Source organism: Lynx rufus, unplaced genomic scaffold, assembly GCF_022079265.1.
Source record: "Lynx rufus isolate CCGP_SWC_20201006 ecotype Redwood Valley unplaced genomic scaffold, mLynRuf1.p SCAF_8, whole genome shotgun sequence".
NCBI classification, from domain to species: Eukaryota; Metazoa; Chordata; class Mammalia; order Carnivora; family Felidae; genus Lynx; species Lynx rufus.
In genome coordinates, this window is record NW_025814896.1 from 67,453,780 (window position 1) to 67,478,986 (window position 25,207).

General features: G+C 34.9%; 1 protein-coding gene across 2 annotated transcripts in view; it reads right to left on the reverse strand.

Moving 5' to 3' along the window:
* Positions 1-29: 29 nt before the first annotated feature.
* Positions 30-25,207, reverse strand: part of FBXO11 (F-box protein 11) — an 85,239-nt gene continuing 60,061 nt past the window's right edge. The window contains exons 4-23 of one of the 2 annotated variants that reach the window (XM_047067995.1): positions 24,754-24,895; positions 22,575-22,704; positions 21,774-21,857; positions 21,561-21,693; positions 19,921-20,027; positions 19,724-19,835; positions 19,302-19,408; positions 19,079-19,216; positions 10,165-10,382; positions 8,894-8,979; positions 7,939-8,033; positions 6,839-6,961; positions 6,665-6,750; positions 5,588-5,664; positions 5,355-5,498; positions 2,944-3,054; positions 1,942-2,049; positions 1,486-1,594; positions 734-832; positions 30-651 (exon numbers count right to left, since the gene is read on the reverse strand). In XM_047067995.1, the coding sequence (XP_046923951.1) occupies positions 522-651; positions 734-832; positions 1,486-1,594; positions 1,942-2,049; positions 2,944-3,054; positions 5,355-5,498; positions 5,588-5,664; positions 6,665-6,750; positions 6,839-6,961; positions 7,939-8,033; positions 8,894-8,979; positions 10,165-10,382; positions 19,079-19,216; positions 19,302-19,408; positions 19,724-19,835; positions 19,921-20,027; positions 21,561-21,693; positions 21,774-21,857; positions 22,575-22,704; positions 24,754-24,895 (2,339 nt within the window). In that variant the 3' untranslated portion in view covers positions 30-521. Of the gene's footprint in view, positions 652-733; positions 833-1,485; positions 1,595-1,941; positions 2,050-2,943; positions 3,055-5,354; positions 5,499-5,587; positions 5,665-6,664; positions 6,751-6,838; positions 6,962-7,938; positions 8,034-8,893; positions 8,980-10,164; positions 10,383-19,078; positions 19,217-19,301; positions 19,409-19,723; positions 19,836-19,920; positions 20,028-21,560; positions 21,694-21,773; positions 21,858-22,574; positions 22,705-24,753; positions 24,899-25,207 lie in introns of both variants that reach the window. The other variant, XM_047067994.1, reaches the window with a different exon arrangement.

Genomic DNA, 25,207 nt, shown 5'->3' on the forward strand with positions numbered 1-25,207 from the left:
GCTTGAAATTAAAAACAAACTACATGAGATTAAAGCATTAAAATCATATTTCTCAATCTGAATACATGTTAAAAAAAATCAAAAGAAACGCAGAAGTGCTAGCTCACATTTTTACCATATTACAAAAGCAATTGGTACCCATGTCCATAAAGGCAGCAACAAAGCTGCTTGTCTATTGAAGAGTACTACTGCAAATTGGACTGCATTCAATGCTAGTTGTAAAAACACCAGCTTTTTTTCAGAAGTTGGTATCTGTACAAAATTGCAGCTTATTTCTTCACTTCTGTCCCTTCAAAAGTCTTTACACAGTAATGCTAAAACACCCAGCTTTGAGATCCTGAGTCAATATATTGCCACTTTCTTTTTGGTAGCTTGAGCTTCATAGTGTCAACTGACCTCGTGTATCCATTTTTAATACAGTCTCTTCCTGTAGCATGGGCAAATATTTTAAATCTTCTTCCAAAAAAAATGTTTTAAGTTATGATGTTAGAATGGCAGGACTTTTTCTTTAGGGAAGGAATTCAGTTGTGCTGCAATGTATTAGATTCTATAGGTGGAGCAGAGTCATATAGTGTATCTGTATCATGTGTAGGCTCACCAGCTAATGTACAAGGATTAGACAGTGTTCCAGCACCACAGTCACAGAAAAACCTAAAGCAAAATGAAAACCCAAAAATTAGGAAAGTGAGGGGGAAAATAAGTGGGTAATAGAGCAAGTAAGTGTACTACATACCTATCATGTCTAATAAATTCTACATCATGTCCCTGATGGCACTTCTTAATGCAGTTCACACATATGGCATTTCGATCTGTGGTGTTACAAGTGTGACATCTAAAAAGCAAAAGCTTACATTATTTTTCTTGAACATGAGATTTCCTCAAAACATGGTATTTCACCCTATGACCTTTGGTTTACAAGAAAAGAGGACCAAAACCATTTTGTGGCCCCATGCCACATTAATTCTGCAAAAGGACTTAAATGTAATAAGTGAATCTCCTGTGTCTTCTGAGAAAAGCCATTGATTTGCAATTTAACCTATCAAAGTCTGTATTGAATCAACTTGGGGGAGAAGGGAGTCAAAAACCACTCAACTCAGTGACTAGGGTATATGGAACACTTAATGACAGCTTTACTTTGAAACTCCTAGGCAAACAATATAAGCATTGTGTTCCATCTTTCTAGTGATAGGAATAGTTACTGCAGTATTATATTTTCATATTTATGGTCCCCAACACACAATCCTCAAGTAGACTGACCACAGAACTAACTCAATGTGGACAAATATAAAGTTCACAGTTATATTTTCTTTCCACTGGCAAATACCCCATTTCCTCTGCCTTAAGAGAAAGAGATCTAAAAATGTTAGGTATTGCCAGTTTAGAAAACACACACACACACACACACACACACACACACACACACACACACACAAAGAAAAATCACGAACTCCCCCTTTGCAAGACTCAAGTAATTTAGAAATATACCTGTAGAAATCATGCATGGGATAGCTGGTATAACTTGATATTTTATATAAACATTGGCCTCTACTAACAGCCTTTTCTATGGCATCTTGATTGTTCATTATTTTGTTGTCTGTAATAAAAGAAAAAAATAAGTAAAATTCTAGAGGACAAAGACAAAATATAGAAGACTTAAAATAAAAATAGATGATAGAATTATTTTAAAGAAGAGTCACTTTTTAAGATCTTTAAAGAAGGCTAGCCAATTGAGTAAAACACCTTAAAGGATTTTCCTTGTGTAAGAGATTCCAACTGTTTAGAACAACCTGAAACTTAGAAAATAGGTGAGTTGCAGTCTTGGTAAACAGGAAAATAGGCCTTGGTAGACTGACAAAGCAGTCAAATACCAATGGCTTCTGATACCACTATTTTTTCATGGCGTATTTTCTATATTTATAGGCAGAGCAGACTCCAACATACCTTTCATTGTCACATTAACACCAGATGCTAAAAATAAGCCTCCAAACCGGTTGTTAAAAATCTGATTGCCTTCTAGTGTTGCAGTCGCATGATTTGTAATTTCAATACCTGAAGTAAAATTTACAAACAGTAGATACATCATCACATTATACAGTTTCCTAAAAGAAACCTGCACTACAGCAAATAAAAACTAACAAGTGTATTAACTCTTAATATCTAAAGAATAAGATGAAATGTTAGAGTCCTTGAGAATAACACTTATTTTCCACTGTTACTAGTCCACTCTCCTTGCCAAAGTGAGCAATGCTACAGATGGTTCATAACTTACTACTTTCTTTGCAAACTAAGAAGAGGATAAACGCTCAGAAGTATGGTGAGGTAGCCATTAGTTATATACATGAAGAAAAAAGGAGCTGAATGGTTATTTGGGATAAAAATAATTGTCATCTTCATTGGCAAAAAGTTGAAATATATGCGTAATACTTTGTGAGGCCAGAGGGCTTGAATTTATCTGTAGTACAAGCCTGCATTCTATCCCAATGTTTCATAATTACTACCGGACATTAAGAGAGACATTTCTTAAAAGTTGGGCTTAGAGGGGCGCCTGGGTGGCGCAGTCGGTTAAGCGTCCGACTTCAGCCAGGTCACCATCTCACGGTCCATGAGTTCGAGCCCGGCGTCAGGCTCTGGGCTGATGGCTCAGAGCCTGGAGCCTGTTTCCGATTCTGTGTCTCCCTCTCTCTCTGCCCCTCCCCCTTTCATGCTCTGTCTCTCTCTGTCCCAAAAATAAATAAACGTTGAAAAAAAAAAAAAAAAAGTTGGGCTTAGAGTAGAAGAATCCAGAACTTGGATTGGGTACTCTAATAAGCGATTGTAAATTGATAGGCATTCAGCCACTTTTGTAATACAATTTACACCTTTAGTTATTAAGCAAAAGAGAATAGACCAAAAATCAAACACTTTATAGAAAACAAGCTACAGGTAACAAAAGAAAATACAAACCTGCAGCAAATCCATCAAATATTCTGTTTTTCCTTAAGACTGGATGACTATTAGTGCTGATGAGAACACCTGCTTGAGCATTCCTGAAAATGTCATTTTCCTCAAGAAGACCTATAATAAAATATTTCCTCAGATTAAGACTAATGCACACAAGTTTTACTAGGTGTTTTGGTGGTATTTAAGTATTTTAGTTTCTTATTGCATTGTATAAAATTCACAGGACTAACTTTTCAGCTGAAAGTAAAGTTTATTAGTAATTCAAAGGAATGTAAGACTTAACTGAAAATTGCCATGTAACCATACTAACAAATAACTGGAAATCCCATGGTAGCAGGAACCATGTGCAGTTCATTCACCATTGCATCCCCAGTGGCTGGCACATAGTTTTTCTCACTAAAAATACTGAATTAAAATTAATTCCTTTCAAATGTTTCTGGAACCTCTGCAGCACCCTCAGTGTTTTCATTCAAGCCCTGATTATTTCTGGCCATTACTATAATAATCATTATTTGACCGATTTCTTTTACTCCAGTCTCTTTTGCTGTTATTTTTCCCAGTTACCTACAGCTTTATCACATACCTCTCTGCTTAAAAAGTATTTTCAGAATAAAGTTTAAAATTTAGTTGCCATTTAAAGCCTTTCAAAATATTCCCCAACCTATTCTGTCTTCCTACATTACCTATGCTTTGAATATGCTATACGTTTTTATCTCTTAATGCTTTGGTTTGTATTATTTCCTCATTCCGGAATGTCCTACTCTCTTTCTTCCTAATGTCACATCCTCTGGAAGATTTTTAGTTTCTCTCCATCAAATTTATTATTCTCTCTTCTGGGAGTATAACATAATGATCGATAGTGAGCTGAGGAATTATTAGACTTTTGGTCTTCAAACACTGATTTCACCTCCTCCTAGCTCTGAGTAGGTAAATTACTTACCTACTCTTTGTCTCCATGTCCTTATCTGTAAAATGGGAATAATGGCACCTACCATACAGGGTTATAACGGGGATCACATGAATTACTATATGTAAAAGTACACAGCACTAAAATATTAAGCTATATTACTCCTATAAAACCTAATTATGTATAGACAATTATTAGTTGTGTACTAGTGTTTCTCTGCCCCCTGAAGACGTGAAACATGGTTTTTAATTTCTGTAGACATTTGACCCATCTGTGGTATTTCAGTCTTGACCTTAAATTGCTTCAAGTCCCTATCTGTAAGTTTGCTTTTGCTAAGATCCAGTCTGAATTCCATGTACAAAGTCTCTTAAGATTTGGGCTCTGCCTCTTCTAGGCTCACCTTTCAGCATCTCTTTGCCTTACTAAACCACTTTGTTTCTTCTAGACTTTTGTTTTAATGTGCCATTAGACTATAAACTTTCTGGATGTAGTACTGTTTTTATTTAGCATTGTATCTTTAGCATCGGTATCACAGTTGTTAGTACATGAGTATTCAGTTAATATGTACAGAACAAATGAAACTGAAATAAGTATGCTTTCTACACCTGGAATGACCTCCCCACCCCATTGACCTGTGAATACTTATTTTTCAAGGCACAGCTCAAGAGTGATTTTACTCCATGAACCTTTTCTCAACACCTTACAAATAAAACCATCCACTGTATTGTGTTTCCTCGTTATATCCTGTAAATACTCCTATCAGATATGTTACTTTATTACTAAATTCTAAGCTCCTTCAGAGTCTCTGTCATTAATGGAATCATCACTGCTTGGCTGTAGTAGTAAACTTTGTTGACTGGTATGTTGTAGCAATAACTAGCTATCGGGTATAAGATATGTACAGTTCTGGGTTACTGACATTTCAGGAATGATGATAAATTTGCATTTGACATTCTCCCCTAGTCTCTCTCTATAAGCAACATGCATTTGCAAGGGGCAGGGACTGTGGAACTTTTGCCTCAATGCAAAATGAGCTGACCTTTATGTATACAAAACCAGGCATGCCCGCTGGGCTTCATTAATTCCATTCTCCAACACAGTTGTAAACAGTTACAAAGCAGTATTTCTTTACTACAGACATTTTCATATATTTACAGACCCAATTAATTTCTCATCTAGTTATGTAATTGGACTTTGAGGTTTATTATAATCCTATAACTATTCTAAATATTAAGTCCAGAGAGAGGATGTAAACAAATTCTACCTTAAAAAAGCCTAACAACTGGCATAGTCAAGATGGCTACAAAAGAAAAAAGAAAAATTACGTTAACATTTGTCTCCTTTACCTCTAGGCACTAATCTCCTAAACCATCTCAAGACCTGATAAATAAACTTGAGATTCACTCATTTATAACATATTAATTGGTAATGTCACTAATCATTAAAGATATGGAAGAAGAATAATGAAAAACTTGATTTTTTACTAATGCAAAATTAACAACGATACCTCGACCCCCATTAAATATACAGATGCCACCATCTCTTCCATCATGGATTTTATTTCTTCTTAGTGTAGGATTACTATCTGTCTTAATCCAGACTCCAGCCATTGCATTGTCAAATATTTCATTGTCTTCTATACAGCCTAGACCTACAAGTGTAAAAATGTAGGTTATGTTATTTGGAAAGTATATTTTAAAGGCAATTAGCATTGACAAAAAGATGAAAGATTAAACGTACCAGAATTATAAACAAGAATTCCACCATTCTGTCCTCCCCAAATTTTGTTACGTCTAATTTTGGGGTTGCTTCCAGTCCTATGGATACAATAGAAAATAATGCCATTTAAATTGCTTCTACTCCCAGGGTACCAGGGTGGCTCAGTCAGTTAAAGCATTCGACTTCGGCTCAGGTCTTGATCTTGTGGTTCATGAGTTTGAGCCTTGTGTTGGGCTCTGTGCTGATAGCTTGGAGCCTGGAGCCTCCTTCGGATTCTGTTGTGTCCCCCTCTCTCTGCCCCTCCCCCACTCACATTGTGTGTGTGTGTGTGTGTGTGCGTGCGTGTGTCTCAAAAATAAATAAAAACGTTAAAAAATAAATTGCCTTTACTCTCTTATCCATGTTATGTGAGGTAACAGTGGAAAAATTCATATTAATCACAGTAAGAATAAATATAACAATGGCATCCTTCCAAAATGCTCTGAGAAAATTTATTGGTAAAGACACTGATTTAATTTTGCTTAATTCTATTTACTATAGAATACACTTAGTTATAGATTATATTACTACTATACAGTCTCCTAATAATATACAAACTAAACTGAGGGAAGTTAGATTAAACGACTATTACTGCATGCTCCCCTCATATATAAAATGAAGGGCTGAATTTAAGTACTGTTACAGTTTTTAAAACTGTTAAAATACAGGAAAGAGGGATTTAAAAAACTATTAATTTTACAGAAATAGTGTAAAAAAAGAAGCTCCCATCTACCGAGTGCCTACAACATGCCAGGGATAGCTCATAAGTGTTTTTATACAGCCTTCCACTTTTCCAAGTATGATGGAGTACACTGGCAACTACAACCGTTACACTGGAGAACAGAGGAAATGTGCACTTATGGCAGGCATATGTGCCACTGGCTACCATCTTCAAGTCGGTCAAGAGAAGTTATATTCTGACAAAGCTGAGCATGTGATAAGAGAGTGAATACATATATGGAGGAATAAAGATTGAGCATTAAATAACAAGGAAAGTTCTACATGCCCCACATACTCCCACCCAACTTTTTCCCGAAAGCAAAATGTGAAAACGTTTACCTTATCTGAACCCCTGAATACATATGATTATAGATATCATTGTCCTCTAGCACTCCATGTCCATTGTCATAAAAATAAACGCCAACCTAAAATTAAAAAAAATTATTTTTCAAATGGCAAGAAAGTGTTTACCAAACAATGTGTTTCCCAAATAAGAGTCCAAAATAATTTTACCTGCTTCCCACTATGTATCCTGTTTCTTCTCAGTACTGGAGTGCTGCCAGTTGTCACCCAGACCCCAGCCAGAGTATTACTATAAACTTCATTCTCTTCTATTACTCCTTGTCCTTTCTCATGCTAAATGAAATTTATTACAATAAATTACAATACATATCTTTTAGAAACATTACAATATATATATACATATATATCTTCTAGAAATAGTTTATATTCCCCCTTTAAAAACAGTTATCATAAAAAAATCTCAATTTTTATTTTTTAATCTGGTTAAAGAGGTAATGATTACATTGTTTTTATGTAGTCTCTACACGAATTTAAGCTCCAGAAGTTTATATACTGTTATGCGGCTTTGTACTTTTAAATCTATTATAGAAAGAGTAGTAGCATTCAATTTTCTTCAGCAAAAAAGCTTATCTTTCATTTAGTAAGTTAATAGTTATTTCAAATTTATTACTGATGAAATAATTCAAAAAAAGGTCTTAGGTTACTAAAATTTTTGAGAAGATTTAAGATATGGACATTTCTAGAACTGAAAATAAAAATTACAGTCACACCTAGCATTACACAAGGACCTTTCTAAAACTTCCTGCATTTTCTCACTTGAATTGGTTGTAACAGTTTCAGACACCATGGTAACAGAAGACATACAACTAATAGATGTTTTTACAATTTTGTAAGATGCTCAATTATGTTTCAACATAAATTCAAATGAGAAAATGGCTTTTCAAAAAATATTCAAAAAGATTCAAGTCGAGGGGCACCTGACTGGCTCGCTCAGAAGAGCGTGCGACTCTTGATTTTTTTAGGGTCATGAACCTCACGCTGCGGGGCAGAGATTTCTTAAATAGATAAAACTTTAAAAAATTAGTAAGAAGATACTTCTATGCCTAAATTCAGTCAGTTGACTGAATTTTACAGAACACTACCCACACTATAAAAGTAAGTTATTCATATATACTGGCAGAAAGAACAAGAGTCTTATTGTATAAATATTAAAGAGAGTCATAAATTCATACTCTATAAGTTGAATGTGGCCTACCCCTTCTCTCTTGGTTTTAATGCATGGCATTCTAGAACTATATTCATTAACTTACCACATAAATCCCACCATGCTGGCCATCATGAATTTTGTTATGTCGAACAATTGGACAACTGTTTGTCCTAATCTGAATTCCTGCTAGTGCATTGCCTATTTAAAAATAAAAGTTACAATGTCAACATAAGGAGCCTAGTGCAACACAGTAAGAGTTTTGCATTACACAGTAGTTAAACATTTTTACAATTTTAGGAAAAGCATTAGGCTGTGAATATGTCATATTCAGAAAGATATTTGTGGTCCATGAACATTAAAAAAAACTAAGGGAACCAGGAGTATAAAAAGAAAAACCGTAGGAAGTATGGGTATAATGGTTAAGAGTAGAGACTCAGAAGTCAGGCTGCCAAATTTTGAATCCCAGGAATTCTACCTTCCTGTGTGACTGTAAGATACTTAACCTCATCATACCTTTGTTTCCTGATCAGTAAGTGGGGATATTTAATAGTGTCTACTTCACAGGGTTGATGTGAATATTATATGACTTAATTCAGATAAGGTGTTCAGAATAATGCCCGAAACTAAGTAAGCTTTATGTTAAGTATTAGCAAAAGACAAAGCCCAGGAACATATCAGTGTCTGGCATACAGACACCTAATAATGGTTTGCTGAATTAATATCTCAAAAAGTTTTAATGAGGAGTATTTTCCTTTTATAGTTAGTACCAAAGTTAATGAAGTGAATCTAAGGAAACTGTAGATACTTCTGAGACTAAGGTCATATTTATATTTTCATCACTGATAATCTGGCATAGTGATTGGTACACAATGGGTACTCAGTAAATGTTAAGTGAATAATGACTATTAAGTAAATAGATATCAGAAATAATCTTTATTGAGAGTTTAAAGAAACTGGATCAATTATCCTATTTGGATGGTTTCAAAGTGGTCCACTGTGTTAATGTCAAGAAGAAAGGCCAAGCTCCAAGACTGTATACAGCAAAACCACATGCTTACCATAAATGTCATTTCCTTCAATAAGGCCTCGTCCATCACCAAAGATGTAAACTCCCCCTTGATTTCCATTAAATATAGAATTTCCCCTATAATTAATAAATAATAAAAAATAAACATCTATTAAACATCTACAAGCTTACTTGTTTTACACAATAAATTGTAAGGCCACTCATAATCATGTGACCTTAAAAAATTATTTATCTTCTAAGGGCCTCAGTTTCCTAATCTGTAAAATGAGGGACTCAGATTAGATGATTTCTAAATTCCCTTGCAGTTCTTTCTAAGACCTGAAGCTTAGAAGAGCCTCCTGGTATTTGAGACAAAATAACATTCTTTTTTCCCCCAAAATATTTATTTTGAGAGAGCATGGGTACACACGAGCAGGGGTTGGGGGGGGGGGGGAGGTGGGAGAGAAAGGGGCGGGGGGTAGGGAGAGAATCCCAAGCAGGCTCTGCTCTGTCAGTGCAGAGCTGATGTGGGGTTTGATCCCATGAACCCTGAGATCATGACCTGAGACGAAATCAAAAGTTGGACGCTTATTAACTGACCAAGCCACCCAGGCACCCCCAAAATAACATTCTTAAAAATCCCCCCCCAAAACAGCTAACACAATGAGAAGAACTGTTTTTTAGCTGATCTGGAAACATCTGCTGAATATTAACAAGATGGAAATCCCATAATCTACTTTCATAAAGCCAGTGGAAAATAAAACTTGGCAATTAAAAATAAATTATCATTGATCAAATTATAATAGTTCTGTTCTACAGTCTTAGTCAATGCCTTTCAGAATGTATCTGTTTGTTTCCTTACTGTGGCCAGAGGGAGTGGTAGGAACTATTAAAGGAAAGTTTTGACTTTTTGTTATTCTTGGACTCTGTCCAAGAATCTTTGAGATAGCTACTTTCCTGATTTATGCTACCTGCTCTCAGACAAAAAGAGAAGACAAGATCATTCAGGTTCCAAGAGAAAGTTCATGGCTCTACATACCCATTTATAATGCAGTTTGATAAATTTAAAATAAAAATCTCAGCATTTGCAATTGTTCATAAAATATTATTAATGCATGGCTTAGATCACTAAAAAACGAACACCCTAAAATAAAAGCAATTGTTATGCTCATTCAGATGCATAGACATTTACTAGGAAAATCTATTTTACAGCAGTCAGGTGTCTAGGAAAAACACCGAGAGTTAAAGCTAAGTATCCTGACTTTTCTTACAACACAAAACAATGTGACAAAGTAATTTCCATCCATAATTACATATAAATACCTTATTGTTGGGTCACTATTTGAGGTAATCCATACACCTGCAAAGTTGTTTGCATAGATTTTATTCTCTATGAATTGTCCTCTTCCTTTCTCATGCACATATATTCCTCCAGTCTGCCCATGATGAATTTCACATCGAACCACCGTGGGGTTAGCATAGGCTTTTACTTCAAAGCCTGCTATTCTGTTTCTGTGTATGTTGCAACTTTCAAAGTAACCCTGAAAAACACAGAAATTAAACTGTAGGTAAGGCTACCTTCCAAAAAGAAATGACATTAAAAAAATTGACCTTTTTAATGTATACCTCTAAATTAAGTATCAGAAATGTTGAGTAAGAATAAAACACAGATATACACTAAATTTCAAATGATAAACGAAGAGATTTAAGTATTTTAGTAAAACAGAACTACAAATTCTCTAATTAGTCTGAGTATACTCAAAGCCAGGAAAGAAAAATAGGGAAAGATTTATTCAATAAATGCAAATAAACACCATTACCCAATAAATATATAGATCCTTTAACAAAGACTTATTACGTATTAAATAAAATAAATCCTTGTTAAAAATGCCCCAAGAAATCAAATTCTAAAAAGTTGACTTAAGGACATAATCAGAGACAATAAAACCCTTCTGAAGACTTATGTTTATGCTCTACATGCTATCGAAGATAGTATACATTAAATATGATCTCAATTTTATTTCAAGAAAAACTTGAAGAATAAAAGAAAACTATGAGGGCATGATTATCTGAGAAGTATTATGGATGACTTTTTGTATCCTTTACACTTCTCTTAATTTCTTAAATCTTCTGTAACAGACATGCTTATTTTTTTTTTTTTTATTTTTTGGACATGCTTCACTTACTTGTAATGAGAGTCAAAGTTACTGTAATACTGATATCCTAAATTCTAAGATCCAATCAAGAGTAAATAATTAAGAGAAAAAAATAAGACATTCCTAAGATGGCACTTTACCTCCTGGTCTATCTCCGTTCAAAAACTGAAGGTGTTCTCCATTCTTTAAATTCTCTTTAATACTAAGTACTTTCTTATGCTCCTCTAAGTACTGCTTTGTACTACTTCCATATTGGTCATATCCATTTCTAACTGATCATAAGCTCCTATATAGAAATGAATATACTAATTTCTGGGGTGCAGCTATACAGGACTTCACACACACTAAACACTCAAGTAAGAACTAATTAACTTTTTGCATAATCTAGTAGAGGCTAAAAACAGGATGTAAATCTGAATAGTTTACTATATATTTAACTCTTTAAGAAGACACACCTCTGAGAATAACATTCAGAAGTAGTTTCTGGATTCATTTTCTACAAGTACAAATTATCTGTAACTTTGAAAAATAACTTCTTTAAATATGAAAAGCTTCTTTGATTTTACACCAAATAAAAAAGGATGTATAATGGATATATATACAGACTATTATGGCAAAACTGAGCATCAAAGAAAAAACCAAGAAATTTAATTTAAAGAGTTCAGACCAAATGGACTTAATGTTAGGTTGGAATGAATCCACATTTCTGATGTTTTCATTATTGAGAAAGGAGTTCAATTAGGCTCCTAGTTTCTTTCTGCTGGGAGCTGAATGACTTCTCTGATTGGTAAACTTGGGGAAGAATAAACTGGGTATGCTCATTCAGCTTTACTCTTTTCCTCACAGAAGTGAGCTGCCCTGAGGGAGCATGCCTTCTGCTACTATTCCACAAACAAATCTTAGGACTAAGTGGGTAAGCCTATTTAATTTTGGGGTGCAATTACAACTAGATCCATGTGGTTCTTGTTCTAGGTTGTATTCTCCAACTTAGCTCTTTAAGGGTTAATAAAATGCTATTTCAGCCCCCTCCTGCTACCTCATGGCTTTATTTCTTAATTTGTTCAGAATGTGGCAAGGAAATGTGCTGCTTATTGGGCTTCCATAAAGATTTCAGTAACAGCCCACTGTCATCTACTGACTATACTAAACATACAGTACTGCAAGTATATTTTGCTATGTATTGGGTAAACATGATTCAAATGCAGGGATGTTCTTTCTGTTTTCTTTAGGTTTGATTCTGTATAGTTAAGATAGTCAACTAAAGCAATTTATTTGTTGTTGTTGTTATTTTGTTAAGTTTATTTTTTTACTTTGAGAGAGTGCGAGCACATACGAGTTGGAGAGGGACAGAAAGGAGAGGGAGAGAGAGAGAATCCCAAGCGGGCTCCACACCATCAGCAGAGCCTGATGTAGGGCCTGAACTCACAAACTGTGAGATCATGACCTGAGCTGAAACCAAGAGTTGGACACTTAACCCACTAAGCCACCCAGGCACCCCTAAGATAGTCAACTAGATCCACAAGTTTATTAAGGCAAACAGCAGCCTCCTCTCCTCATTTTCCCTGATCTAATGGCCCCCGTTTCCATTCGTTAGCTGTTTCTTTTTATCTATCTATTTTTTAAAGTTTATTTATATTGAGAGAGAGAGAGAGTGAGTGAGCGAGCAAGTGGGCACACAAGCAGGGGAGGGGCAGAGAGAGAGGGAGAGACAGAATCCTAAGCAGGCTTCGCGCCACCAGCACAGATGTTTGGGATTCTGTCTCTCCCTTTCTCTCTGCCCCCTTCCACTTGTGCTCGCTCGCTCTCTCAAAATAAACATTAAAAAAAAAACCAAAAAACAACTTGTATTGTATCTTCAGCTTGCAGTTTTAGGGATTATCCACTGACTTCCTATTATAGAAGGTAACAATTTAGCTCTTTCTATTTCTATCTCCCATCACACACATTCACACTGTATCATTCCAATGTAGTTATATCACAATTTTGGTTAAGATTACTGTGCTACTCAGAGCTGAGCCATAAAGTACAACTACGTATTCTTTGCCATACAACTTTTTATTGAAGTTAGTAATTATCTTGTTCTCCTTTGCTTAGGTCTCTAGTGATAATTCTATCCTAAACCTGTGATCAGTTCTTTAAACACTTGAATATATTTATATTCACATCAGATTTATCAATTTATCTTCCTGAACATAAGGTTTTATAATCTGCTCTAAACTGGACTGGCTGCCCTGGTCATAGGCATGCAGTCATTTACAACATTGCAATTTAAAGGTTAAAATGTCTCCTAGGTTTTATCAAAGACAGTGTTTGTAACCTGTATTTTTTGTTTGAGGATAGCTTTCAAGAACAGAAAGCAGCAAAAAACATTATTTTCTTTCATACTTTTTTTTTTTAAGTAAACTCTACTCCTAATGTGGGGCTTGAACTCACGACCCTACACTCAAGAGTCACATGCTCCAGGAGCCGCCCCCCCACTACATGCTTTGAAAACCAGAAGCCTCTCTATTGCTACAACTGTCATTTGATTACATTCATTACAGAACAATGATTGACTGACTTATAGTTTAATAATTTTACAAAGAAATCTATCTCTTATGGGCTTAAAGGGTTCAGTTAATGTAATTCTGCTTCAAAATACATTTTAATGGAATGCATGTTTTAAGAGATGCCTTTAGTGTAAAATAGCCTAATAATACAGAAATGTTAAGTTGGATATAGACAGAATTCTACTTTGCCTTGTAAGATGCAAACCACAAAAACTTCAACATATATGTACAAAACTCCAAAAGCAAGGGTGTTTTGTTGGACAATCCCAAAAAATCATTTCAAAGATATCAGATTGCTAAGAGCTTCTTCCATATATACATTTTTAAGTTTATTTATTTTGAGAGAGACAGCACAAAGGGGGGTAGGGGCAGAGAGAGAAGAGAGAATTCCAAGCAGGCTCCATGCTGTCAATGCAGAGCCCAATGTGAGGCTTGAACATGTGAACCATGAGATCATGACCCAAGCTGAAATCAAGAGCTGGACGCTTAACTGACTTGAGCTGCCCAGGGACCCCAAGCTTCTTCCATATATAAAATAAGGGCTTGTTAACTTGATACCACAAGTGTTTCTAAATCCTTGACATACACATTAATATAAATTTTTGAAAATTAACTTTCTATAAAGTTAAAAACTTAACACCGATATAAAAATAAAAGGCGAAGGGCTTTTTCATTTAAAATTTTTTGGAAATACAACAGTCTTTATTAAATATGACAAAGTAAAAGGCATTCAAGAATTTCTCTTAAAACTCTCCAAAGAAAACAAGAATGAAAAATAGAGGAAAAAAAGCATGCTATCTTCATTGAAATAAATGTCTGCAATGCAAACTACTATTTACAGAACACTTGCCAAATACTGCAAAATCTGGATAAGGAAGAGTAGGTGCTGAAACCTAACAAATACTATCTTCTACCTTTAGCAAGGTAGTTTTCCCCAAATAGCTGAAGGTTCCAATGAGCCTAGCCAATACTACAGTGATGAGATCTAATGGCATGAACGGAACATAAGAAAGAGATATTTCCATATCATTTTCATAGAAATATCCCAGGCACAAGAAGTAAATGTGAGTAAGAAACACACTAAGCATGAAATTATGCTTCCTATCTAAGGGAGATTATCCAAAGTAAAGGAAAATGAGAGAGGGCAATTTCAAAATTTCTGTCATCTGTCATGTGTCAAATTCATAAATTAAGAATAAATGTCTCAAAAAATTTTATAGCAGTTTGGTATTGCTGTGGTATTCTAATTACATTTTATACAAAACAATACTCTGGAATGGATTTTATATTTAAAAAAGATAATTGGGGAACTGTGAACAATGACAGAAAAATTGTTTTTAGGAATGAGACTGGTACTGTGGTTATATGAAAGAATGAAAAATAAAGAATCCTCATTTTTTGAAGATACATGCTGAAATGTATACAGATGATATGATGATGTCCAAGATTTGCTTCAAAATAATCTAGAGAGTAGAGAGTAAAGTGATTAAGTACAGATGAAACAAAATTGGCCATGAATTGAGATAGCTGTTGAAGTGGAAAGCGGGTACGTGGAGATTCATTCACTATACTGTTCTACTTTTATGTACGTTAGAAAAATTTCATAAAACAAAATGCATTAAAAATTAGAGCTAAAAACCCTACTGGAAACAAAACAGGAAAAAAAGAACTATAGAAACATAGTAAGGGACACAGAGAGCCAAGTTTCTAAAGAAAGGAACACATGGAATAAAAAAAAAACCCAGTAAAACACAACATCAACAAAAACCTACATAAGGATACTGAAGTAGAAAAAGAAAAAAAAAAAAAAACACAACAAAAAAAACCCAGAATGATCTCAGACTTGCCAGCTACACTGGATGCTAGAAATATAAAAATGACTATAAAATTCAGAGAGGAAAAAAGTGCACTCAAAACTGTGTATAGTTAGCCAAGTTAAAAGGTAATGGGGTAGGTGTTCTCAAGTGGTAAGAATTCAGGCTACAATACTTGTAAACCCCTCTTTTAAAAATAAATAAAAGGGGTGGCGGGTGGCTCAGTTGGTTAAGCATCTGACTCTTGATTTGGCTCAGGTAGTGATCTCACAATTTGTGAGTTCAAGCCCGGCACTGGGCTCTGCACTGGCAGTGTGGAGCCTGCTTGGAATTCTCTGTCTGTCTCTCTCTCTCAAAATTAAATAAACTTAAAAAAAAAAACCAAAAAACAAATAATGAATGGCTAAATGACAAAGTCCAGCCATACAAAGGATGAATCAAAAAAATTCAGCAATGGACAAACTGTTATAAAAGGACTAAAGGTAAACAAATATAGAATAAATACACACCAATAACTATAGGAATGCAAATGTTACAAATCTTTACAAGAGAAAAATAAGAATATAAATGACGGAATGGTGACAGGTTGAAATATAAGGTGTTCATTCCCTCATTTTTTGTACGAGTTCATACTTAATCCTAGAGGTGTCCTTTATACTAGTGCATGTAGTTTCTTTACGAAAACAACTCTCTATAATAAAAAGAGTATAAAATCTTTTATGATTAATTCTTATGAGTATGAGAATTTAAAGTCTAAGTATGTCAGCAGGCAAGTAAAGGAAAAAAATTCAGAGAATACATGTCTATTTAAAGAAAGTGGACAGTATAGAAACTAGTTTTAAATGCTTATTCTAATGTTCTTTGAAGTTCTATAGATAACAAAGTCAAATTTTAGAAAGATTATTCACAGTGATGTTATCCTACCGATCATGGGCTGTCAACACAAAGACGATGAAGAAGACAAGCCAAAAGAATACCTGAAATGGAAGAACATCCTACCAAAAGATGTTATGCTTTAATTTCCATCCTTCCCTTACAAATGTGTAATACGTTACAAATCTCTTCATCAATCCTTAATGAAAATATCTATCTGTAGCATCGCCTAGAATTGTTTAAAAACAAGTTAAAAAATTTGTAAGCCCAAATATAGGTGTACAATGAGGACTAAATTATTATGATGAACTTTAGTTAAGTGACCATCACCACAGGTCTTTTAAAAATGAGGAAGTTTACTCAGATTAAAATTATCTTGGCACCTCAAATCTCCCTTGTCAATGAGACCAGAGGAATGCAAAAACGTGATACTAGAATTGTACGTTAACTCTGGGGCAAAGTGTAAAGGCAACGCGAGCAGAGAAATACTAGCATAGTGGTGCCATTACAAAATGAGAGTTCCATTTAGGAACTATAGGCAATATAGGCCAGGGGAGAAGGGGAGATTTTCAAGATTCTTATGTTTTGATATCCTCCATACCTTTGCCCAGACTCCCCAGTTCCCATGCTTCCTATTTCTCTATTCTTTGGAAAACAGAGGTACAATTTACAGTGAAATGTCAATTTCTTTATTCCAGCTGGAGACGGGCAAGTGGTCATCTCCACTCTTTATTATTTGTTTGCTTGTTTATTTATTTATTTTATTTCCCCCACTCTGCTTTCTTATTTAAAGGCCCAAGTTATAGCCTACATTTTTTTTAAAAAAAAATTTTTTTTTCAATGTTTTTATTTATTTTTGGGACAGAGAGAGACAGAGCATGAACGGGCGAGGGGCAGAGAGAGAGGGAGACACAGAATCGGAAACAGGCTCCAGGCTCTGAGCCATCAGGCCAGAGCCTGACGCGGGGCTCGAACTCACGGACCGCGAGATCGTGACCTGGCTGAAGTCGGACGCTTAACCGACTGCGCCACCCAGGCGCCCCTATAGCCTACATTTTAAGTGAACCATTCTTCTCAGGTTACAGTTACCCCAGGAATATGATGCACTGGATGGTCTGAAACCATTTAAATCTAATCAGAATTTCATAAAAGAGTGCGCCCTCCTGGTCTAGATCAGTTTTAAAACGGTTCTACAGGGCGCCTGGGTGGCGCAGTCGGTTAAGCGTCCGACTTCAGCCAAATAAAAACATTGAAAAAAAAATTAAAAAAAAATAAAACAGTTCTACATTAGGGCTTTGGAACAAACAATAAAAATAAAAAATTTCCTTCACTAATTGATGATTTGTATATGTGAATCCAACATTCCTCTGTTGCTTGATTCATGCTATACAAGAGCAATACAACTTCGCTGTAACCCTATTTGCCCACCATATCATCACCTCTTCTCCCATCTCAGACTCCTTAACAAAAAATGTTGCCAATGTTGTACTAGGACTTAAAAATTGCCTCAATGAAAATTAGACATTAAATGAAAAGCATACCTGAATAGACACCAAAGACCATTATTTTATTTTTTTTTATTTTTTTTTTTAAATTTTTTTTTTCAACGTTTATTTATTTTTGGGACAGAGAGAGACAGAGCATGAACGGGGAGGGGCAGAGAGAGAGGGAGACACAGAATCGGAAACAGGCTCCAGGCTCTGAGCCACCAGCCCAGAGCCCGACGCGGGGCTCGAACTCACAGACCGCGAGATCGTGACCTGGCTGAAGTCGGACGCTTAACCGACTGCGCCACCCAGGCGCCCCAAAGACCATTATTTTAAAATAGTGGTCTAAGAGAGCTCAAAAAGTTGTGCCTCTAAAAATCTGTGTAAAATGACATAATAGTATTTAAAATATAATATTATCCATCAAGACACTAATTAACTGCTGCATCAGTTTTAGAACTGATATTTTATTATCAGTGTATCTCTTATTAAAATTCTGCCAGTTAAAAAAAATTTTAAAGCACTAAAATGGAATGATAAAACCATTAATTCTCCAAGTGTAGTCTAAAAACAACCTGCATTCAACTCACTTATAGTGCTTATTAAAAATGCATATCCTAGGGGCGCCTGGGTGGCGCAGTCGGTTAAGCGTCCGACTTCAGCCAGGTCACGATCTCGCGGTCTGTGAGTTCGAGCCCCGCGTCAGGCTCAGAGCTGATGGCTCGGAGCCTGGACCCTGTTTCCGATTCTGTGTCTCCCTCTCTCTCTGCACCTCCCCCGTTCATGCTCTGTCTCTCTCTGTCCCAAAAATAAATTAAAAAAACATTGAAAAAAAAAAAATTAAAAAAAAAAATGCATATCCTAATCCCCATTTATATTATTTATTATATCTGGTGATTTTTATGCACACTTACATTTGAGAACTACTATATTAGATCTTACTCCCCTCAAAGATTCATCAATTCCCTAAGGACACCATCTTCTCTACATGCACATAGTATTAGATTCATGAATTTACAGATTACTGCACATTGATTTTAAAATATGATGCTGAAATTTCTTTTTAAAATTTTGAGAGAGAGAATGTGTGTGTGTGTGTGTGTGTGTGTGTGTGTTTACAAGCAAGGGAGGGGCAGAGACAGAGGAAGAAAATCTCAAGCAGGCTCCATGCTGTCAGTATAGAGCCTGATGTGGGGCTTGATCCCATGACTTATAAGATCATGACTTTCACTGAACTCAAGAGTCAAGACACTCAACCGACTGAGCCCCCACAGGTGTCCCTAAAATAAAAATCTTTTAAAAAATAGCTTAACTGATAAGAAGTCAGGTTTTTTTTTATTAAGAATAAATGTTCTTACCATGCCATGATCAAATGTGAACACACCAACATCACGTCCATGATGGATATGATTCCGTCTAATAATTGGGTTTCCATGATTTTTAACCCAAATCCCAGCTAAAGCATTATTGGAAATTTCATTATCCTCATATATTCCCTGCAACAATTAATCAGAAATAGACATTAGCAGAACTTTAAAAAAAATTTAAAAAAGAAAAAAACCCCACAAAATTAAAAAATACCTGTGCATGATCTGTTATATAAAGTCCAACATTTTCACAGTCACTGATGTTACAGTGCTTGATAGTGGGACATGCTCCTTGACCACTAACACATACTGCTGAGCCAACTGTAAGAAGAAAAATTTATTTAAAAATCTACTGGACAATAATACAGTGACTTTTTTTTTAAGAGAGAGAGGGAGAGAGATAGAGCAAGAGCAGGGGAGAGGGGAAAAGGGAGGGAGGGAGGGGGAGAGAGAGAGAGAGGGAGAGAGAATATATATCCAAGGCAGGCTCTATGCTCAGTGAAGAGCCCAATGCTGGATCCCACAGCCCTGGGATCGTGACTTGAGCCGAAATCAAGAGTTGGGACACTCAACTGACTGAGCCACCCTGGCACCCCAATAACTCATTTCATAATAAAACATAATAGAAACACTAACCTGTACATGTACTTCGGATGATACAGTGATCAATAATAGGGCTACAATTTACTGTAATCTCTAAGCAGTGGTGTGCATTATGGTGTTGAGCAGATTTGTCATCAGGGTTAAACTGAAAAGGAGAAATTCTGCTTGAAACAGACAACCACTGCCTTAAACGATTTCAACATACATATTCTAAATCTTAAATTCCTTACCCTTATTGTCATATATCCAACATAAGCATCCTCAGAACCTTCCATAAAGACGAAGGTTGAATCTCTAGTGTTTTCAATTATAACTTTGTCTGCTACTTTTCCAGGTGCTGTGGAGAAGATATTTTAAAACACATTACCTTTATTTTTTTAAAGCACATGATTTTTCAGATGAAACAAATAAAAATTTTTTTAATCAGTAAAAATATTCTGCCATAAAACTAATAATAAAAAAATCCTTTTTATTGTTTTAAGTTGGGTACTTTTTTTGGAGGAGAAATTTTTTTTTCATTTTTTAAGAAAAATTTTAATAAATTTAATTGAAGTATAGTTAACATATTAGTTTCAGGTGTACAATACAGTGACTTGATAATTATATACATTACAAAATGCTCACTATGGAAGTGTAATTACTCTGTCACCATCACAAAAATATTATAATATTACTGATTATGTTCCCTATCCTATACTTTTCAACCTGTGACATTTATTTTATAACGGGAAGTTTGTACCTCTTAATCTCCTTCCCCTTTTTCATCTATCTGTCCACTTACCTCCCCTCTATAAACAACCTGTATGTTCTCTGTATTTATGAGTCTATTTCCTTTTTACTGTTATTTGTTTTGTTTTTTAGATTCCATATATAAGTGACATCACTTGGTATTTGTCTTTGTCTAATTTATTTCACTTAGCATAATATGAGGGGGAAGTTTTAAAAAAACATTAGTACTGAATATATAAGAATATTCATTTTATCAGGTAACTATGTTTCACTGGCCTTTTCTACAGGCCATCATATTTAATGTGGATATTATTTGAGTACTATTATACTCATTCATATATAACAATACTCCTAATAATATTTAACTACTAATAGTATTTAGTATCAAATACAATGACAGATTAAAAAATGGTTTCTTGTGAAAATAAAATCACCTCTGGCAGCACCAGAAAAAGAAGCTTAAGGAGGGGAAAGAAGAAGGGGGATGATAAGTAGGTAGAGAAGGAGAGAAACCTCCCAATTTAAACTTATTTCTAAACTGGCCTTGATTTGGAAAGTACTGCAAGTCACTAGGCAAAATTTATTATACCTTCCCCCCCTATTCTCTATCGTGGAAATGGAGCAGGGAAGCACAAGGGGCAGTAAATAAAAATTTCAGTTACAAGTAATAAATGCTAGCTATCTTAAAATGGTCCAGGTACAGTGTCCTTAAAAAAGGCAGAAGAAATCTTGAAATGACTGATCAGTGCTCAACAACTGTTACATTAATTCTTAGAAACCTGACCAATAGCACAAAAAAAATTTACAAAGGATATCTGTTTCATTAAAAACACAGCAATAAAAACATTAACCATCTTGATTTTCAAATAAAAGATAAAACAAGTATCTTTCTTTCTTTAATGAATAAGACAGTTGGACAAAGTACAGACATCAAGAAATATATACATCTGAAAAAAAATTCATCTATAATGTCTGAACTGTCATGTTTTCATTTCTGTGATATGCAATATTCCTGTTCTTTCTTACCATTAAGGTATTACCAAGGTTCCCCTGGATTTTAAGTCACTAGTGTTAAAAAAAAAAAAAAAAAAATCACATAAATAATACATTAAATTTTTAATGACAGTGCATCTCAAAATACCTGCACCAATCATGGTGATTGGAGATTCAATATATATCCATTCATCAGTGTATATTCCAGAATGAACAAAGATAAGTCCATCAAAATGAGCTTCTTGTACCCCACCAAGGGCATCTTCAATTGTATCATAATACTACAAAAAAAAACAAAAGCATCAGTACAGAACTGAAAGATTACCATCTTAAATCTTGTAAAAATACAAATCAAACATACCAACATATTTTCTCTTCCTTTATATCTTGCAGGATTACTGTAGAAATGTTCAGCAAATCCTGGCTTTACATGTGCACCTTTATACTAAAATGTCAAAAAACAAACCAAACAAAAAAACCAGAAACATTAACTACTAATATAAACATTATATTCTAAATTAATTTTGTATTATATATTTTTTATTAAATATAAAAAAGGTTTTAATTATTCTAATTTTCTGTTGCATAGTGCAATGTAAATTCTGAAACAGCTTATGACTCAGTAATATCCAGTAAGAAAGGACAAAATTTGCTAATCTCAGCACTACTGATATTTTGGGACAGATAATTCTTTGTTGTGGGGTTGTCCTGTGCATCACTGTTAAAATATTTAGCAGCATCCCTGGCCTCTACCCACTAGATACCAGTAGAATCCTCTTCTCCAGTGTGACAACCAAAAAGGTCTCCAGACATTGCCAAATGTCTCCTGTGGAGCAAAACCATCCCCACCTGAGAACCACTCATAAAAGACCATAGGAAAATTAAGGTAAATGTGAAACTTCAAAACAACTACTGAACACTAATAATTTAAGAAAAAGTTCAAAGAGATCCATATAAAGTATAACTGCTCTTGGGCTACTGATGCTTACTGCCACTGTTTAAATTATTAATAAATACATCAGCAGTTAAAAAAATTGTTGAATATTTTGTTGACTGATAAATATTCATTGCCTTAAAACCTATTCTTAAGTTTAAATAAATTTTTTAAAAAGAAACTTTTAGTTACAAATATAAATCAGTATTTTCCATTTATACTTCATACCAACTGCTGGAAACTCTCTTTCCAAGGATTTGGATGTTCATATTCTTCTGGATTAATCTGGTAGAATTTGCCAGGTTCAGGATGCATCATAGGGCGAGTATATTCGAAAACTTCCATGTATAATCGTTTCCTGGAGGAGAAAAGGAATGAAAGATTTCTTCATAAAATGTCCTTTAAAACAACTAGAAAGGGGTGCCTGGGTGGCTCAGTCGGTTAAGCAACCAACTTCGGCTTAGGTCATGATCTCACAGTCCGTGAGTTCGAGCCCCACGTCAGGCTCTGTGCTGACAGCTCAGAGCCTGGAGCCTGCTTCGGATTCTGTGTCTCCCTCTCTCTCTGCCCCTCCCCTGATCATACTCTGTCTCTCTCTGTCTCAAAAATAAATAAAAAAAACATTAAAAGAAAATAAAAATAAAAATAAAACAATTAGAAAAATTATCTGATGCTTTAAAACATATAAGAATATAAAAAACCAAAATTTTAAATGTAAAATGGTTTTTGGCTAAAATAATATAACTCCATATAGGGACACCTGGGTGGCTCAGTTGGCTAAACATCTGACTTCAGCTCAGGTCATGATTTCACAGTTCACAAGTTTGAGCCCCACATCTGGCTCTGTGCTGACAGCTTAGAAACCTGGAGCCTGCTAAGGATTCTGTGTCTCCCTCTCTCTCTGCTCCCTCCCCACTCACTCTCTCTCAAAAATAAATAAACAGGGGCGCCTGGGTGGCTCAGTCGGTTGAGCGGCCGTCCGTGAGTTCGAGCCCCGCGTCGGGCTCTGTGCTGACAGCTCAGAGCCTGGAGTCTGTTTCAGATTCTGTGTCTCCCTCTCTCTGACCCTCCCCTGTTCATACTCTGTCTCTTCCTGTCTCAAAAATAAATAAAATTTAGAAAATAAATAAATAAATAAATAAACAAACATTAAAAAACAGTATGTAACTACATATAAAAAATAGTACACCTCCCAAAATAAGAAGTGTCAATTCTTCAAAATTTGCTTAGGGGAAAAAAGGCCACCCTTACTGTAAAAGGCTCATACGGTTATGATTTAAAAGGATGGCTTTTAGGTTGCCTGGGTGGCTTAGTCAGTTAAGCACCCAACTCTTGGTTTCGGCTCAGGTCATGATCTCATCATTTGTGAGATCAAGCCGGGCATCGGGCTCCAACGCTGACAGTGCGTGGCCTGCTTGGGATTCTCTCTCTCCCTCTCTCTCTGCCCCTCCTCCACTCACACATGTGCATGCTCTCTCAAAATAAATAAATAAACTTTGAAAAAAATAATTAAAGGATGGCTTTCAGTGAAATACTCTGAACCTAATTAACTCTTTGTATATCTTTACGTTATTATCAAGAGCCAACAAATCTCAGAAATGTACTGATAGTAACTATTTAATCACTTCCTGTAAAAATTGGTATTTTCTTGCAGTCTTTTTATCTACAGATAGTTTCATTTATTACAGTTATGATTCTATAGCATATAAAATTCTGTATTCTGCTCTTTAAAAATATTTTTTAGAACATAGCATTTTACCATGTTAGTAGCAACTCTTGTAAAAATCACTATTAATTGCCTGTATCATCATCCTCCAAGTAGATGTTACATTATTAGTCCATTTCTTCTTGCTAGACATTTAGATTTCTAATTTTCCCTATTATTAACTGTGCCATTATGAAAAATTTGTACATAAGGAAAAAAAATTTCCAGAAGTGAATTACGTTGGTCAAAGGGCTTGCATACTTTAAGGCTCATAAATACAACTGTCAAACTCAGTGATGTTAACAGTTTTCCAAAAGTGATGTAACAAAATCTACACACACTCTCATTAAATTATCAGATTGAATTACCTGTTTTCTTTTTCTTAAAAAATTACCTATTTGAAATTAGACACAGTTCTATTTCTAAAAAGCTTAAATTTAAATGAACATTTCCCACAATCACTCAGTTGCTATTAACTGATAAATAGCACAGAAAGTACTTCATTTTTTGTTTTATAAATACCGCTTAGACCAACAACCTACATTTGTGATAAACAGGTAACATGGAATTTGTAAGCATTCTAATGTTGTTTCAACTGTTTAATTTTAACTACCACCTCACACTTCAACTTCCCTACCATCTTTAGCATTTAGGGCAGCAAATAATATATCTCAAGATAATAAGAAATAAATTTTCACTTACCACAAAATTGGATCATTAGCAAGCTCACTGAAGCGTTTACACACACAAGCTGCTCTACAAAGATCCTGTTCCAGCAAGTAAGAGAAGATTTTTAGAACCACTTCATCTGGCAGTTTCTCCTGAAGATACTGTTCAGCAGGTGCTGCTATAAAGAGATTAACAAACAGAATTTAAACTATTTATTGCGGTAGTGACAACTTTCTCATTATGTAAAGAGCATTATTTTCATTTTATCTAATGAACAGCTTTGTTTGATGACAATCATTTTATAAGCATTTTACTTTCATAGATAATATACACATTTACCTTCTTTTGTCCTAACTTAAGTATTCTTTCTTTTAGCTGTAATGTACCATTTCAGAAACTGGTTAAACACATAAAATGTATTTTTATACAACAATTACAGTCAAAAGAGATCAGGTTCTCATGTTTATTCTATAGTATCACCTTTTCA